Raw genomic sequence first — 19,275 nt, 5'->3', positions numbered from 1 at the left:
ATATTTTAAAAAACCTAAATATATTAGGTGAACCATTTGCCTTTCAATTGCAAAGCACAGGACTGTCAAGTAATCCATTTTCATTTTTTTAAATTAGTTTATTGGGGTGACAATGGTTAGTGTGGAGACAGAGCCCCAGAGAGTACTTTCCAGGCTCTCGGCTTCACATAGAAAGGTGCTGGCTCAGGTAGTAGATGGTCATCAGGTGTGACTATTTGGTCATCAGCTGTTACTGGTTAGCCATTAGCCACTGATATAACTGCCATGGCTAAGCTGGCAAGTGGTGGAGTGTGGATTTCGGATCATGTGGCTCCTGCTTTCTGTGTCTCCAACCCAGCCACCAGTGAGACTATAGTGGTATGACTCCCCTATCTATGGCTCCATGGGTGTTCCTTTTTGGCCTCACCAAGTCCTACGTTCTTATATGGGGAGCGGAACCAGAGATCCCGCATGACACCCTGCATGACAGTTAGTAAAGTTACATAGGTTTCAGGTGTATAATTCTGTAATACATCATCTATATATCACATTGTGTGTTCAGCACCCAGAGTCAGTTCTCCTTCCATCACCATATATTTGATCCCTTTTACCCTCATTTATTACCGCCCTTCCCCCTTACCCTCTGGTAACCACTAAACTATTGTCTGTGTCTATGAGTTTTTGTTTCTTCCTTTGTTTGTCTTGTTCTTTTGTTGTTTTCAGGTTTATATACCACATATCCGTGAAATCATACAGTCCTCAACTTTTTCTGTCTGACTTATTTCACTTAGCATAATAATCTCAAAATCCACCCATGTTGTCACAAATGGCACTATTTCATATTTATCAGTATATATTAAGTAACATATTGCTTGAATCATTTTTTTCAGTTTTGATTTAGGATTAAATTTTAATTAGGAATACATTGCTACCTGTAGAGGGCAGTCATAACATAAGTAGGCATTCAAAATAAGAGGCTCCACCTGGAACAGAACATTAAAGATCTGTGGATAAGCTGCTGATCCACAAAACAGATAATCCTTTTGCTTTGATTAGTGTCACTTTCCAGGGAGCCCCCCAGCAGACTGAGAGATGGCTCAGCATCAGCCAAAAGAAAAGAAATAGGGTGGACTCTGGACTGGTGTTGTTAAAATCAGGCTACAGAATTCATTTGGAGCCTTTATTGTAAAAACATGCCCAGGCTTTCCCAAGACAACCAAGAATGCATTCAGAAATATTTCTCCAGGCCATCCATGTGGAAGCAATTTCTGCCCCTGCCTAGGGCTGAAGGATATAATGCAAATATTCACCAAACCGCAGAAAACGAAGAGGGCACCAAGGCTGTGTATGACGTCAAGGTAAAACAATTTCCACAATCCATGATCCTTTCTTGACAAAGAAAGGGTTTATCCAGAAAGAATATAAAACCATAAAAAAGCTTCAGCGTCATTGCTCACTCACTTCATCTTACTGACAATATATCAAAATTGTTTTCAAACCAACTGTCATGCAGGGCATCGTCAGGCAGGGTCTCTAGTTCCGCTCCCTGCATAAGAATGCAGGATATTGGTGAGGCCAAAAAGGAACACCCACAGAGCCATAGATATGGGAGTCATACCACTATAGTTTCACTGGCGGCTGGGTTGGAGGCACAGGAAGCAGGAGCCACACCATTCGAAACCCGCTGTCCACTTGTCTCTGCCCAATGACACACCTCACTTGATAACTGCAGTCCGCCTCTCTGCAATCCTCAATCCACACTCCACCCTTGCCAGCCACTATTTTCTGCTAGCATAGCCTCGGCAGTTATATTAGTGGCCAATGGCTCACTGGTTACAGCTGACGGCCAACTAGCCACAGCTGATCGCCATCCAATCACAGTTGATAGCCTGGAATTACTGCACTACTCGAATGAGCACCTTTCCACATGAGGCCGAGAGCCTGGAAACTGCTCTCTGGGACTCTGTCCCCACACCAACCCCAAGAGAAAAACTAGAACCTTGATGATAATTACCTGATCTGTCCAGTTTTCTCATCTAAACAGCTCCCATTTACCAAGACAAATTATTCTTTATTTATTTTTGTTTGTTTGTTTCAGGAGGTAATGTTTTAAAAAGCAGAAAACCTAGACAAATTTTTGTGGTTATTGCTATTAAACCCTGAATGTTTTTCTCTGATATAAAGATTACACCCCATATAGTAATGAAAGAAAAATTATAGACTGCTTTCAACAAAAAATGGAAGTAAGAAAAATTGATATACAAATACAGGGTCATAAGAACATTAAGGAGCGAAGGGGTGTTTTTCTTTTCTTTTTTTTTATATACATATATATATTTTTTAATTTATTTTTTTAATTTATTGGGGTGACAATTGCCAGCGAAATTACATAGATTTCAGGTGTACAATTCTGTATGACATCATCTATAAATTACATTGTGTGTTCACCACCCAGAGTCAGTTCTCCTTCTATCACCATATATTTGATCCTCCTTACCCTCATCTCCCACCCTCCACCCCCCTTACCCTCTGGTAACCACTAAACTGTTGTCTGTGTCTATGAGTTTTTTTTTGTTTTTTAGTTTTTCTTAGATGTTTATCATATCCCTCACACTGTGGACCCCCCCTCCCCCATCCACTATCTCTCTGACATCGCACCGAGCCATCCCATTTCCACTATCTCCACTCCCAATGCTGTACTCTGCCTCTTGTAAATGTTTACATACCTATATATACATATATATATACACACACATATATATATATAATATTATAGTTGGCATTCATTATTGTTCAGCTTCAGGTGTACAGTGCAGTGATCAGGCATCTACATCTTCTCTGAGATGGTCTCCCAAATGGGACACATGTCTATCGGATACCCTACAAAATCTTTACAACATTATTGATTACGTTCCCCAGATTAATTTCAAAACCCCGTGACCATCTTGTGGTTACTGACTGTTTTCTAATCCCCTCACCTTCCCCTTTACCCACACCACCCCACCCATCTAGCAACCCTCAGTTTTTCCTCTTTGTCTCCAAAACTGTTTCTGATTAGTTCATTCACTTATTCTTTTCTTTAGATTCCACGTATAAGTGAGATCATATGGTACTTATCTTTCTCTGTCTGACTTATTTCACTTAACATATGTTCTCTAGGTCCATCCATGTTGTTGCAAATGGTAAGATTTCTTTCTTCTTTATGGCTGCGTAGTACTCCATTGTATAAATGTACCACAGTTTCTTAATCCAGTCATCTGTCGATGGGCATTTTGGTTGTTTCCATGTCTTGGCTATTGTGTATAGTGCTGCAATAAACATAGGAGTGCATAAAGATTTTTGAATTGGAGTTTTGGATATCTCCGGATAGATACCTAGGAGTGGAAGTACTGCATCATAGGGTAGTTCCATTTTCAGATTTTTGAGATACCTCCATACTGTTTTCCATACTGGCTGCACCAATCTGCAATCCCACCAAGAGTGCACAAGCGTTCCCTTTTCTCCACATCCGTGCCAGCACTTGTTGTTTGTTGATTTATTGATGATAGCCATTTTGACTGGGGTGAGGTGGTATCTCATTGTGATTTTTATTTCATTTCTCTGATGGGTAGTGAGGTTGAGCAATTCTTCATATGTCTGTTTGCCATTTGTATGTCCTTTTTAGAAAAGTGTCTCTTCAAGTCCTCTGCCCATTTTTTAATTGGGTTGTTTGTTTTTTTGGAGTTGAGTTGAGTGAGTTTTTTATAGATTTGTGATATTAATCCCTTGTTAGATATATCATTGGCAAATATCTTTTCCCATTCAGTAGGATCCCTTTTTGTTTTATTGATGGTTTCCTTTGCTGTGAAAAAACTTTTTAGTTTGATATAATCCCACATGTTTATTTTTTCTTTTACTTCCCTCGAGCGAGGGGATATATCAGTAAAAATCTTACTCCGGGTAATGTCTGTGAAGTTTCTTCCTATATTTTCTTCTAGGTATTTTATGGTTTCAGATCTTACATTTAAGTCTTTAAGCCATTTTGAATTTATTTTTGTATATGGTGTAAGGAGGTGGTCCATGTGTTATTTGCATGTGTCTGTCCAGGTTTCCCAGCACAATTTATTGAATATACTGTCTTTACTCCATCGTACATTCTTGCTTCCATTGTCGTAGATTAAATGGCCATATAGGCGTGGATTTATTTCTGAACTCTCTATTCTGTTCCATTGATCTATGTGTCTGTTTTTATGCCAGTACCACGCTGTTTTGATTACTGTAGCCTTGTAGTATAATTTGAAGTCAGGTATTGTTATACCTCCCACTTTGTTCTTATTTCTCAAGATTGCCTTTGCTATTCGGGGTCTTTTATGGTCCCATATAAATTTTAGGATTATATGTTCTATTTCTGTGAAAAACGACGTTGGCAGTTTGATAGGAATTGCATTGAATATGTATATTGCCTTAGGCAGTATGGACATTTTAACTATATTAATTCTTCCTATCCATGAACATGATATGTGTTTCCATCTATTTATATCTTCTTTCATTCCTTTCTTCAGTGTCTTATAATTTTCTGAGTACAGATCTTTTACTTCTTTGGTTAAATTTATTCCCAGGTATTTTATAGTCTTTGGAGCGATTGTAAATGGGATTGTTTTTTTAATTTCTCCTTCTGATGTTTTATTATTGGTATATACAAATGCAACTGATTTCTGAATATTAATTTTGTATCCTGCTACTTTACTAAATTCATCTATCAGCTCTAATAGCTTCTTGGTGGAGTCTTTAGGGTTCTCTATATATAGTATCATATCATCTGCATATAATGATAATTTTACTTCCTCCTTACCAATTTGGATGCCCTTTATTTCTTTTTCTTGTCTGATTGCTGTGGCTAGAACTTCCAGCACTATGTTGAATAGAAGCGGAGATAGTGGGCAACCTTGCCTTGTTCCTTATCTTAGGGGGAATGGTTTGAGCTTTTCCCCATTGAGTATGATGTTAGCTGTGGGTTTGTCATATATGGCCTTTATTATGTTGAGATATGATCCCTCTATTCCCTCTTTCTTAAGTGTTTTTATCATAAATGGCTGTTGGATTTTATCAAATGCTTTTTCTGCATCTATTGATATGATCATGTGATTTTTATTTTTCATTTTGTTAATGTGGTGTATCACATTAATTGATTTGCGGATGTTGAAACACCCTTGCATACCAGGGATGAATCCCACTTGATCATGGTGTATGATCTTTTTAATGTATTGCTGAATTCTGTTCGCTAATATTTTGTTGAGGATTTTTGCATCTATGTTCATTAGAGATATCGGCCTGTAGTTTTCTTTTTTTGTGGTGTCTTTGTCTGATTTTGGGATCAGTGTGATAGTGGATTCGTAAAAAGTGTTTGGGAGTCTTCCGTCCTCCTGGATTTTTTGGAAGAGCTTGAGGAGAATCGGTGATAATTCTTTTTTGAACGTTTTGTAAAATTCAACTGTAAAGCCATCTGGTCCAGGGCTTTCGTTTGTTGGGAGATTGTTGATTACTGATTCAATTTCCGTGGTGGTAATCAGTGTATTCAGGTTTTCTGTTTCTTCTTGAGTTAGCCTTGGAAGGTTGTACGCCTCTAGAAAATTGTCCATTTCTTCCAGATTGTCAAATTTGTTGGCATATAGTTGCTCATAGTAACTTCTTAAAACTTTTTGTATTTCTGCGGTGTCTGTTGTCACTTCTCCTCTTTCATTTCTGATTTTATTAATTTGGGTCCTCTCTCTCTTTTTTTCAATGAGTCTGGCTAAAGGTTTGTCAATTTTGTTTATCTTCTCTAAGAACCAACTCTTGGATTCATTGATCTTTTGTATAGTTTTTCTGGTTTCTATTTCATTTATTTCTGCTCTGATCTTTATTATCTCCTTCCTTGTGCTCCCTTTGGGCTTATTTTGCTGTTCTTTTTCCAGATCCCTTAAGTGTGAAGATAAACTGTTGATTAGTGATGTTTCTTTTTTTTTAGGTAGGCCTGCAAAGCTATGAATTTCCCTCTTAGGACTGCTTTCGCGGCATCCCATAGATTTTGGGTCGTCGTGTTTTCATTTTTGTTTGTCTCGAGATATCTTTTGATTTCTTCCTTGATTTCCTGCTTGACCCATTCATTATTTAGTAATAAGTTATTCAGCCTCCAGGAATTGGTGTGTCTTCCAGTTTTTTTCCTGTAGTTCATTTCTAATTTCATAGCACTGTGATCAGAGAAGACAATTGGTATGATTTCAATTTTCTTAAATTTATCAAGACTTGTTTTGTGGCCTAACATATGGTCTATCTTAGAAGATGGTCCATGTGCGCTTGAGAAAAACGTGTATTTTGCAGCATTGGGGTGAAATGCTCTGAAAATATCGAATAAATCCAAGTGGTGCAATGTATCATTTAAGGCTGTTGTTTCCATATTGATTTTCTGTCTGGAAGACCTGTCCCTTGTTGTCAGAGGTGTGTTGAAGTCCCCTACTATGATAGTGTTACTGTTGATCTCTGTCTTTATGTCAGTCAGTACCTGTTTTATATATTTAGGTGCTCCTATGTTGGGTGCATAGATATTTACTAGAGTTATGTCCTCTTGTCGGATCTATCCCTTTATTATTATATAGTGCCCATCTTTATCTTTTAATATGTTCATTTTAAAGTCTATTTTGTCAGATATAAATATTGCAACTCCAGCTTTTTTCTCGTTTCCATTTACATGAAATATCTTACTCCAACCCTTCACTTTCAGCCTGTGTGTGTCTTTTGTTCTGAGGTGAGTCTCTTGTATACAGCATATACAAGGGTCTTGCTTTCTTATCCAGTCAGCCACCCTATGTCTCTTGATTGGAACATTTAATCCATTTACATTTAAAGTGATTATTGATAGGTACATAGTTATTGCCATTTTTAAATTTGTAGTTAGATTGTTTTGATCTTTCTTCTATTTAGAGAAGTCCTTTTAGTATTTCTTGCAATGCTTGCTTGGTGGTAATAAATTCCTTTAGCTTATTTTTTTCTGGAAAGCTCTTTATCTCTCCATCAACTTTAAATGATAGCCTTGCTGGATAAAGCAATCTAGGTTGTAGGCCTTTGTTTTCCATCGCTTTGTGTATCTCCTGCCACTCCCTCCTGGCCTTCAATGTTTCTCTAGAAAAGTCATTTGATAGTCTTATAGGAGTTCCCTTGTATGTAACCCTTGTCTTTCTCTTGCTGCTTTTAGGATTCTCTCTTTGTCTTTAAGCTTTGCCATTTTAACTATAATGTATCTTGGTGTGGACCTGTTTGGGTTTATCCCAAACAGAGAGTTGGAACTCTCTGCAATTCCTGGGCTTGTATGTTGGTTTCCTTCATCAGGTTGGGGAAGTTTTTGGACATTATTATTTCAAATATGTTCTCAATCCCTTGCTTCCTCTCTTCACCTTCTGGTATTCCTATGATGCGCATGTTGTTGCACTAGATGTTATCTCAGAGGTCTCTTAAGCCATTCTCATTGTCTTTTATTCTTTTATCTTTCTGTTGTTCCGTTTGGGTGATCTCTGCTACCTTGTCTTCTAAGTCGCTGATTCGATCCTCTGCTTCATCTAACCTGCTGGTAATTCCTTCAAGTGAGCTCTTAATTTCGGTAATTGTGTTCTTTAGTTCTAACTGGTTGTTCGTTATGATTTCTACATCCTTCTTTATGTCTTCTCTAAGCTCCTTAAACATTCTTATCACCAGTGTTCTGAACTCTGTCTCTGAAAGGTTGGTTACCTCTGCTTCATTTGGTTCCAGTTGTGGAGGTTTCTTCTATTCTTTTATTTGGGACGTGTATCTTTGTTTCCCCATTTTGGCTGACTCTCTGTGTTTGTTTCGATGTATTAGGTAGATCCCCTAGAGTTCTTATTTCTTGCTAGGTTATCTTATGTAGTATGTGTCCTTTATATTTGACTTGCACTACTTCGTTCTTCTCCTCTGCGTGTGCTCCAAAGGTGACTCTTGTGTTGTGTATATTGTCCTGTTCAAGAAGATCTTTAATTGCTTTTTGCTTGTGAGTAGGTGGGGTTAACTCCTAGGCTGACTCATTGTGAGACTTGGCTCTGCCCACCGCAGGGCTTTCTGCTGCATGAGGGTTGACCACTTACATGTGGTTTGGCCTCTATGGGCTCTAGTGCCTGCAGAGAATTCTCTCTGGGTGTGTGACTTGTAGGTCAAACCCGGTAGTACTCTGGTTTGGTCTGGAGTTGGCCTCTGGATATGTTGAATTTTGTGCCTCTTAAGCTGGGCCCTGGTAGGGCAGTTTCAGAACAAAGCAAATCACCAAGCACAACAAGAACAACAAAGCAACAAATCAAATACATTCACATGTAAAAACACCCGATAACCCCCACTCGACACAGGCAAAGATATCAACGATATAAAGTCAAAGCAAAACAAAACAAAACAAAGCAAAACAAAAAGCAGCGCCAGTCTTGGCTTAAGCCCACCAAGTAATGTCCAGGTTGTCCTCTGCTGTACCAAAGAGCCCCCTGCTTATTGCGCAGGCAGAGCCGGTCACCTTGTGCCCAGAGTCACTTTGGGACTGTAGATTTAAATGCGTGGGCCTGAGGGGTCTGGATGATAGTTTTTACAAAGTCAGTGCAGCTTCTGCCCTTGCCTGCACATATGCACACTGAGAGTAGCACCACCAGCCCCGTGTCCAGTACTCCTGAGTCTTAGGGCACTTCTTCAGTGTGTGTGTGTATGGGGGTGTGCGGGCGGGAGATTTCTGAGCTGCTGAAAGCCCAGAGCTGCGTCTGCCACTTACTGCTGATCCCTGGGAGTGCCTCAGCAGTTGCACTTGCCCCGCCCTAGGCAGGCCAGAAAGGGTGGGGGCTGGGGGTGGAGAAGTCTCTTCTCTCCTAGCCCAGCCAAAATCACACTCTTCCCAGCCTCTTCCCTGGGTCAGAACTGCCTGTCAGTCTTCCCAGAGACTGAGCACTATGGCTCCTCTATAATCTGACACTACTCCTCAGTTCAGGGGCCAGTTTATGTCTCTGGAAGGGCGGGAGTAGGAATGGAAGGGGGGGAGGGAAGGGGCCCAGGTATGGAGTCTGTGTTCTTTGTCCGCCCTAGGGCCCACTAGCCGCCCTCCTGGCGGGAGAGATCAGCCATGGGACGCAGGGAAAGAGCCCACCTCCTGGTCTCTGTGCTCTCCGTTCCGCCCTGGGATCCCATGCGTGCCGGGAACTGCGGGTGCCACCGCAGTTTTCGCCGCCGCCGCCGCCGCCGCCACCACCACCGCCACCGGCTGGGACCCCGCCTCGGGCCCACGCGTTTTCACTCCGCTACCTTCCTTCCTTCCCCTGCTCTCCCAATGAGCGCACCTTCAAGTAATCCTTCCCCGAGTCTCTTAGCTGTTCGGTGTGATGAGCAAAGAGTTCTTTGATGGGTTATAGGTCCCGTTTGTAATAAGATCCGGAGGAGAACTCAGAAAGTGCGCCCCACTGTTCCTATGACGTCATCTGGAGTGTTTTTCTTAAATTCATAGTTTCCTGAGGTGAATTTCCTAAGCATGAATTTCTAATGCTAAATAATATTATTTCCCCCAGAGAGCAGCAATTTTCCTTAATGTTGTATGTATCTTTGCAGAAAGTACAGTTTAAGTCTGTAAATCCTCTCAAGTATTAATAGAACTGACTTGAAAGATTATTTAACGTGGAAGGAGATGGGCGTGTGTTGTCTAACAAACAATGAGCAGGACTCAGAATTAAATGTTGCAAAATCATACTACAGCAAACCTGTCAAAATGCTTTTTTCATGTTTTGATTAAATGTATTGTGGTGACATTGGTTAATAACATTATATAAGTTTCAAGTTTACAATTCTGTAATACCTCATCTGTATATTGCATTGTGTGCTCACCACCTAAAGTCTAGTCAGCTCTGTCACCATGTATTTGATCCCCTTTACTCTCTTCTGCCTCCTCCAAAACCCCTTGCTCTGTGGTAACCACTCTTCTGTTGCCCGTATCTCTGAGTTTGTCTGTTCGTTTGTTGCTGTTTTATAGCCCACATATGAGTGAAATTATATGGTTCTTGACTTTTTCTGTCTGACTTATTTCACTTAGATGGCGTGATAATCTCAAGATACATCCATGTTGTCGCAAATGGCAGTATTTCATCCTTTCTTATGGCTCAGTAGTATTCTGTTGTATATATCAGTATGGACCACATCTTCTTTAATACTAAAAATGCCATCTGTCCCTGTGCCATGGCTCATATCCTGATAGTAATCATTTATTTCCAAACTCTGTATTTAATTCTCTGGATCAGCCTTTTCCTCTGATGTTATTTTAATTTTCATAAAGGAAATAAAAGGGTTTTTTTAAGTCATTAGGAAGACTTTTCTGTAGAAATGTACTGACCTTTGCTTTGAGCTTTCAGAAATATGTGAACAAATAATATATGGATTTCCACACCCTCTATTATCACCTAAGCATGAGGTTTTAGGAAACACGAATGAAATGGGCATCTAAATGTAAACAACACGTGCAAACAATATTTCTAAAAGGTGGAATTTGGAGGCTACTGAGGAAAAGACAGCAACTTCCAGCAACAAAGGAACAAGACAAACAAATATAGAAACAAAAACTCATAGACACAGATAACAGTTTAGTGGTTACCAGAGGGTATGGGGGGTGGGGGTGTTAGAAGAGGGTAAATGGGGTCAAATATATGGTGATGGAAGGAGAACTGACTCTGGGTGATAAACACACAATGTGATATATAGATGATGTACGGGGTCCAACAATTAAGTTCGCAAAATCATTTTAGAAAATGTGCTAAATGCCTCATTGCTGAGTATCACTACGGTCACTTTCAAAGCACTCCCCTTGGGAAGCTATGCACTGATGCTAGTTCCTAGGCCACCCTTCAAAGCAATTTTAGAACTCTTTTTCTGGAATGGCCATCAGAGCTGTCATATTACCTTTGATGTCCTGAACGTCATCAAAATGTCTTCCTTTTAATATTTACTTTTCTTTGGGTAAAGAAAGAAGTCACTGGAGGCCAGATCAGGTTAGTAGGGAGGGTGTTCCAATACAGTTACTTGTTTACTGGCTAAAAACTCCCTCACAGACAGTGCTGTGTGAGCTGGTGCATTGTCATGATGCAAGAGCCATGAATTGTTGGTGAAAAGTTCAGGTTGTCTAACTTTTTCATGAAGTCTTTTCAGCACTTCCAAATAGTAAACTTGGTTAACTGTTTGTCTAGTTGGTACAAATTCATAATAAATAATCCCTCTGATATCAAAAAATGTTAGCAATAGCATTTTGACTCTTGATTTAGACTGACAGAACTTTTTTTGGTCATGGAAAATTGGCTAACTTCCAATATGCACTTTGACACTGTTTTAGTGTCATATTGCTACACCCATGTCATCACCAGTGATAACATGGCCTAAAACATTGTCTTGCCTCCACAAAACTTCATCTCTCCTTTGCTTTTGTTCATCGGTGAGCTCCTTTGGGACCATTTTTACACACACCTTTCTCACACACACCAAGATTTTCAGTTAAGATTTTCTTAACTGTTTGTCTACCGATGTTAACTTGGTGTGCTATGCTTCTCACAGTCAGCTGACTATTTTGACACACAATTCGAAGAATTTTTGCCATGTTTTCATCAGTTCTGCTTGTTACTGGCTGCCCTGACCTCTCTTCATCAGTGACACATTCTCTCTCCTCAGAAAAATGTTTAATCCATTTGTACACTGCTGTTTCCTTCATGGCATTATCCCCATAAACTTGGACAAGCATGTCACTGATTTCACTTCTATTCTTGCCAAGTTTAACAAGAAATTGAATGTTTCTTCTTTGCTCTAATTCAAGCTCAGACATTCTCACAATGGCACACAAAATCATGCAACAATAATAACAAATGTCACTCAGCAAGACACTGACACATGTCGACATGAACACTGGACAGATACATTCAAAAAAAAAAATAACACTGAGACACTGATATACCAAGGTTATGAAACCTTACCAAGCTGTTTGTATAATGCTGCTAATGTAAGCGCATGATGGCAAGTTTGTGAACTTAATTGTCAGAACTTCATATTGGAGAAATGTACACTCGAAACTTATGTAATTTTACTAACCATTGTCAGCCCAATAAATTTTAATTAAAAAAAAGAAAAGATAGCAACAACAACCTCATATGTTGTCAGTTTGTTTGTGTATGCATAAAATATGTACACACACACACATATGATTTCAAACTTCTGTGTTGAGGGGTATGCTTAAGCAGAATCATAGGCAAATGGATTGGAAAAATATTTAAGAATCAGCAGCACACCTTCCCACAGCATCCTGGAATCAACTGTACTGTTGGTGCTGGTCAGTCCAAGCTGCCATGCTGACCTCATTAACCCAAGTATTCAGGTTCCAGCCTGTAAAGCAACAGGTGCAAGCAGTCAGGAGTGATACAGTTAGGATGCTACTGTCTCTGCACTCGATTTTGTCTTTTATTTTTTTGTGTTTTTAAAATCTTTTTATTTAAGTATAGTTGGTATACAATATCATATTGGTTATAATGTGTACAATATAGTTTCAGGTGTATAATATAGTGATTCAACATTTTTATAGCTTAAAATGTGATCACCCCACTAATTCTAGTAATCATTTGACACCATGCACTTACCACAACATTGTTGACTATATTCCCTTTCCTCATATTCACCCATCCCCCACCCCTCGCTTCTCATAACCATTCCTTTAGTCTCTGTTTCTATGAATCTGTTTTTATTTAATTTGATTTGTTTTGTTTTAGATTCCACATATAAGTGAAACCATGCCTCTTTGTCTTTCTCTACCCGACTTATTTCACTTAGCGTAATACCCTCTAGATCCATCCATGTTATCACAAATGGCAAGATTCCATTCTTTTCTTGCTGAGTAATATTCCTGTGTGTGTGTGTGTGTGTGTGTGTGTGTGTGTGTGTGTGTGTGAAGGAGAAATTCAGAAAACAATCCCATTTAGAATTGCATCAAAAAGCATAACATACCCAGGAATAAATTTTACCAAGGAGGTTAAAGACTTGTAGTCTGAAAGCTACAAAACACTGAAGAAAGAAATTAAATTGAAGAAGACACAAATAAATGGATGGATATACTGTGCTCATGAATTGGAAGGATTAATATTGTTTAAATGAATATACTACCCAAAGCAATCTACAGATTCAATGCCATTTCTATCAAAATACCAACGTCATTCTTCTCAGAACTAAAACAAATAATCCTAAAATTTATATGGAACCACAAAAGACCCCAAATAGCCAAAGCAATCCTGAGAAAGAAGAACAATGTTGGAGGTGTCACACACCCTGATCTCAACTATACTATAATACAAGAGTAGTAATTAAAACAACATGGTACTGGCACAAAAACAAACACATAGATCAATAGAACAGAACACAGAGGCCAGAAATAAACCTTTGCTTATATGACAAGGGAGAGGCCAGAAATAAACCTTTGCTTATATGACAAGGGAAGTATAAATATACAATGGAGTAATGACAATCTCTTCAACAAGTTGTGTAGGGAAACTGGACAGATACATGCAAAAAAAAAAAATGAAACTAGACCACTCTTTTACACCATATACAAAAATAAACTCAAAATGGGTTAAAGACCTAAATATGACGTGTGAAATCATAAAACTCCTAGATGAGAGCATAGAAAGTAAATTATTTGACATCAGTCTGAGTAATATCTTTTTGGATACATCCCCTCCAGCAAGGGAAACTAAAGCAAAAATAAACAAATGGGAATTCATCAAACTGAAAAGCTTCTGCACAGTGAAGGAAATCTTCAACAAAACAAAAAGACAATCTATTAAACAGGAGAATGTATTCGAAAATGATATATCCAATAAGGGGTTGATATTCAAAATATATGAGAAACTCAATAACAAAAAAATAAACGATCCAATTGAAAAATAGGCAGAGGACATGAAAAGTTTTGCCTTTAAAAAAAAAATCATGTTATGTTGTATCTGAATACAGATGCACAAATAGATGAACATGTCCCTCTTTTGGCTGGCAAATATAAGCACGGCAAAACTCAATTCATTTTGATTCTACAAATATCATTGAGTCCATACTATCTGTAAAATCTTGGGCTGGTTTGAGAAAAAGAAATACATGTTCCTCCCTCTTTAGAAATTACAATATATTGGGAAAGACAAACATATCGACATGTTATCATCATAACGTATATTATCAGTGTGATTCATGTCAATAATAGAGGATGTCTATGTAATTGCATTCTTTCAATCAGTATGGCAGTAAAAAATAAGGATGCAATACAATCAATACGGAGTAAAACAACTGAAAAAAGCCTGATGAAAGAGTAAAAGTGGTGAAATTTTAGGTAGACACGAAATAATGTCTAGAAATGTAGAGAAGTAGGCAGGGAGAACATGGACTAAAATGTGTCTAGATGTCCAGTCCCCAGTGATAATACTCTCCAAAAGTCCTAAACCTAAACCTAACACCTAACACAAAAATTAAACCAAAATTGAGCACAGATTTAAATGTACCACCACATGTAAAACTCTAAAACTTTTAGAAAAAAAAAAAGATAGAAATTATTTGTGACCTAAGGCTGGGCAAAGTCCTAAGATTATCAAAAGCATAATCCATAAAGGAAAAATTGATAAATTGGATGTCATAAAAAATAAAAATTTTGCTTTGCCAAAGAGCCTAAAAGGATAAAAAGACAAGCTACAGACTTCAAGAAAATATTGAAAAACCCCATATCTGACAATGGCCTAATACCTAGAATATATAAAGAACCCTCAAAACTGAAAAGTAAAAAAACAAACAATCCAACTAAGAATATGAGCAAACACATGAACAGACATTTCATAAAAGAGCATATACAGATGGCAAATAGACACATAAAAAGATAGTCAACATCAGTAGCCAATAAGGAAATGCCAATTAAATCCAGCATGAAATATCACTACACACCAATTAGGATGGCTAAAATGAAAACCAGTGACAAAACCAAATGCTGACAAGAATGTAGAGAAACTAAATCACTTATACATAGCTCATAGGAATGCAAATGGTACAACCATTGTGGAAATAATTTGGCAATTTCTTACCAAACTAAACCTGCAACTATCATATAGCCCAGCAATTTCACTATTGGGCATTTATCCCAAAGAAATGAAAAACTATGTTCACACAAACTCTGTGTGCTAATGTCCATAGCAGTCTTACTCATAATAGCCAAAAACTAGAAACAACCCAAAAGACCTTCAAGGGATGAATGATTAAATGAACTGGGGTACATCCATGCTACTTCTGTAGCAAACAGAATACTATGAAGCAAATAAAAGGAATGAACTAGTGATATCGATACCTTTGATATATCTCAAAGGAATGATGCTGAGTGCAAAAATAGCCAATCCCAAAAGATCACATACTGTATGATTCTATTTATATAACATCTTGAAATGAAATTATGGAGATGGAGCCCAGATCAGTGGTTGCCAAAGATTAGGATGAAGAGAGGATAGTGGATATAGCTACAAAGGGGTAGTATAAGAGATTCTTGTCCTGATGGGACAGATCTTTATCTTGACCTCTGTGATTGTTATACAAACCTACACATTTGACAGAATTGCATAGAACTACGTACACACAGACACACACAAATGAATGCATGTAAAACTTGTGAAATCTGAATAAGCCTTTTGAATTGTACCAATGTCAGTTTCCTTGTTTTAATATTGTCAGTTTCCTAATTTTGATATTGTCCTAGACTTACAATGTTTCCATTGGGGAAAATTGAATAAGGAATGCATGGGATCACCCTCTACATTTGGGGGGAACGTCCTGTGAATCTATAATTATTTCAAAACAAAAAGTTAAAAAAAAAAAAACCTCCAAAGTCAGGTAAGACTAATGATACCAACACAATTGCCTACATTTATTGTTGTGGTCCTTCTGGTTGTTCTTTGATATGGATCCTTAACCAATTTTATTAAGTCAAATAATATTTCAGCTTGTCATAAAAGATGTTGTTATCATGTTGATAGACCTGTTTTAGAGATGAGAAAACAGGTTTGTAAACACTGTTGGTTACATGTGTGAAGTAAGCTGAGTGGTGATTTGAACCTAGTCTTTCTGACACCAATTTAATTACTAATTTGATAGCTTCTGACACCAATTTAATTACTAATTTGATAGCTTGCTGAGTGATTTAGAAAGTGGGCTGTAATTTTGTCGGCTTGAAGCCAGCCTTCTTGATAGTGTTTTCTTTGTGCATTCTGCCCAAAGTACCCCAACATGGGCCACTCATTTACTACAAAATAAATTATTACCCCCATACACATGTGTGTGCATGCACACACACACTCACACACCTGTCTTCATCAGAACTTCCTTTTCTCCAGAAGGATTTTTGCTTCCTTTAACTAAAGGCAGAGAATGTAAGTGGGTGGCAGGGAGCACCCTAGGCCAGTCACTCTCTCTACATGATATACATGAGAAAGAGAGAAAGCTTTACTGCCACACTGGCAAGAAGTCAAATATCTTTCTATCTATTAATTGACCAATCAATCAATTGATATAGATATATACGTATAGGTATGTGTGAATTCCTTCTCAGTAATAAAAATGGTCAGAACTTAGACAAGAAAACTGTTTCCACCGTGTTATTTTTCATATCACTCCAACACCAATCAATGCCCTCTAAGAATGCAGACTTCTAAGTGCTCTCCTGTTCCAGATGTGTGATCCCTTGAGCAGCTGATCAAACACTTGTTTTGAGACCTTATACACTGAAAGAAGAAAAAGAAATTTCAAGTCCCCAAAGGGTAACTACAAAGACAGTGGAGATTTGTGTAAGAAAAAAGAGAAAAAAGAAAGAAAAAATATCTTAATAAGAAAGGAATTATACTTGTGGTGCCCAGTACCTTAATATTAATGTACTCAGAAGACAAAATTATTCTGTCCTGCCTCCATTTGAAAGAGTATGTTCACTGAGAAGGATAAAGTGGTTCTTATTTTTCTAAGGCCCTCTGATAAAAATTCGGTAGTTGTTTAACACTTGAGATGTTCACAAACTTCTTTAGGAAAAGGCTCATTTGAAAGTCATGGTTACATCTTCCACAGTTAGTTGGTTTGCGCATGTTAATTTGCAATCCTCCAGTAGTTATTGTGGAGTGTTTCCAGATGAGGTGAAGGGAATATGGCTCAACAGGCTCCAGACTCAAGGACTTTGAATTCTTGGGGAGCCATATATACATTGTCTTCCTTTAATGGGGACCATAAAGAAGCCCACGGGTGTAGTCATTGGAAAGTGAAAACAGTTCTTCATCCCTTAGCCTCTAACTCACAGAACCCAGAACAATCTGTGTGACATTAGAGCAAAACCAAAATAAACTCAAATAATATTTCAGGTCGGCGTATTGTTATCATCCTACAGTTTTGCTTACATAGCTAATTTGGAATCTCTCTTGAAGCATTTAAAATACCAGCTAATGCCTTTGAAAGTAATAAATGAAATGGTGGTCAATTTAAAAATGAATGGCAAAAGGCAACTGCCAAAACCCTCATACAATTTTTGTAAAATTTTAGAAATGAATGATGTTTTCATGAATAACAAATACATATTTTCACCTTGACTGACAAAAACACCAGATACCAAATACCTACCAAACATGTAGCCCAATCAGACAACTGAATCATCAGGAAGGCTAGATCATGCAGTAATAACAAATAAACCCCTAGAATCTCAGTGGCTTAACAAATTAAAGCGTATTTTTCACTCACGCCATAGTTTAATGTAAGTCAGGCTATTCTCCCCTAAGGCCTTGCCCCAGGACTAGAATTGTTTTCATGGCTCTGCCATGCTGTGGATCCAAGGTTGCTCTGGAAGCTCACTCAGGAAAGGGAGAGTGGAAAAGGCGCACTGGAAGCTTACCTCTCTCAGCAGGAGGTGAATCCCATTGCTTCCACTCAGGTTCACATTTATTGACCAGAGCCGGTCACATGGACAATCTAATCACAAAGGATGCTGAGAAACATAGAGGAGACCAAGGTAATAATAAGTACTTATAGTCCCCCAACACAATCCACTGAGCTCTAATCTATAATTTCTAATGAAAAGCTCAAATAAAAAAAAGAGCAAAGAAAGCATTCTTTATACATCAGAAAAGAACATATATTTTTTAAAATATATGTACATATACACACACACACATAAAGACTGCATAATGTATATCTGTGTTTTTCAACTGACTTGAAAAAAAGTCGATCCTCTTAAAGAGTTCAGTTACAGATTTCAGTCATTAATTATTTTTCATTAATTATCATAAAGTGAAGTTTCTGGGAAAATGTGACTTTTTCACTCCTCCAGTAGGAATATCATGTAAAAGCCAAGTGTTTGTTTATTGAAACAGAATGTGAGCATCTTCATTTTCCAGACTAAAAGTAAAGATTTTTCAACTCTGAAAATAGCAACGTAAAAAAAAGATCCCTATCAGTTCTATTCTTCAAAGTTAGAGATAAAAACTTTTAAATACAAGTTTTGGTCATGTTGGCCAATTTTTTAAACATTTGAATAATTGTCTTTGAGAGTTTTACATTAAAGATTGGGTTTTTCCCACTGGATTATATTTTCAGGGGCCAACATCTCCACCAGATACCTCAGAGTAATTTGTTTTAGCAAAGATAAATAGTATTTTAATGTGTTTACTTTCTCTTCTGTGGTTTTTCTGAATGAAAATAGGTTAAAGGACATATAGCATTACGTAGTTTTCTAACTTAGTCTGAGTTTGCTTTGGCTCTTGAGAATGTAAACCTAGAGTTTCTAAATATACACATGAATGGCTGTGATTCTAAAACTGATGGCTCTTTATGGCTTCATGCATGTAACCAGTCACACCAGGCTCAGGTTACAGTAGAGCATATGGTAATTAGCCCATTATTCCTTGGAGGTGTCCCAGGATTCTCAAACACATCTTAACTTTTGGGTGCTATAGCATTGCCACAGTCTAATTACCCAAAGGGAGGACATTACTTCAGAGGAAAACCCATGTCAGCATTGCTGCCTGGAGATTCTACCTACTGAGCAGCACGCCTTCTGCTGCTACTGTTGGCTTTGTTATAGATTGACATTGATTGTACCACTATGGCATACTCATGTAAGAAACAGAAAAAATATTTTAATTATGTACACCTGTATTATATTCACTACAATATTCAAGCAGAGCCTGCATTTCTGAAATTAGCGAGGTGTCAGAAGAAAAAGAAAAACTCTAGAAAAGGAAG

The 19,275-nt window shown here is 37.9% G+C and overlaps 1 protein-coding gene across 1 annotated transcript in view; it reads left to right on the top strand.

Annotated features, from left to right (window-relative positions):
- The first annotated feature begins 1,172 nt into the window (after positions 1 to 1,172).
- Positions 1,173 to 19,275, top strand: part of RGS20 (regulator of G protein signaling 20) — a 139,799-nt gene continuing 121,696 nt past the window's right edge. Inside the window, exon 1 of the mRNA XM_033126482.1 lies at positions 1,173 to 1,331. Within this exon, the coding sequence (XP_032982373.1) occupies positions 1,173 to 1,331 (159 nt within the window). The remainder of the gene's footprint in view (positions 1,332 to 19,275) is intronic.

Source organism: Rhinolophus ferrumequinum, chromosome 14, assembly GCF_004115265.2.
Source record: "Rhinolophus ferrumequinum isolate MPI-CBG mRhiFer1 chromosome 14, mRhiFer1_v1.p, whole genome shotgun sequence".
Classification (NCBI taxonomy): domain Eukaryota; kingdom Metazoa; phylum Chordata; class Mammalia; order Chiroptera; family Rhinolophidae; genus Rhinolophus; species Rhinolophus ferrumequinum.
The sequence above is the reverse complement of the archived record's forward strand: the minus strand, read 5'-3'. Positions and strand labels throughout refer to the sequence as shown.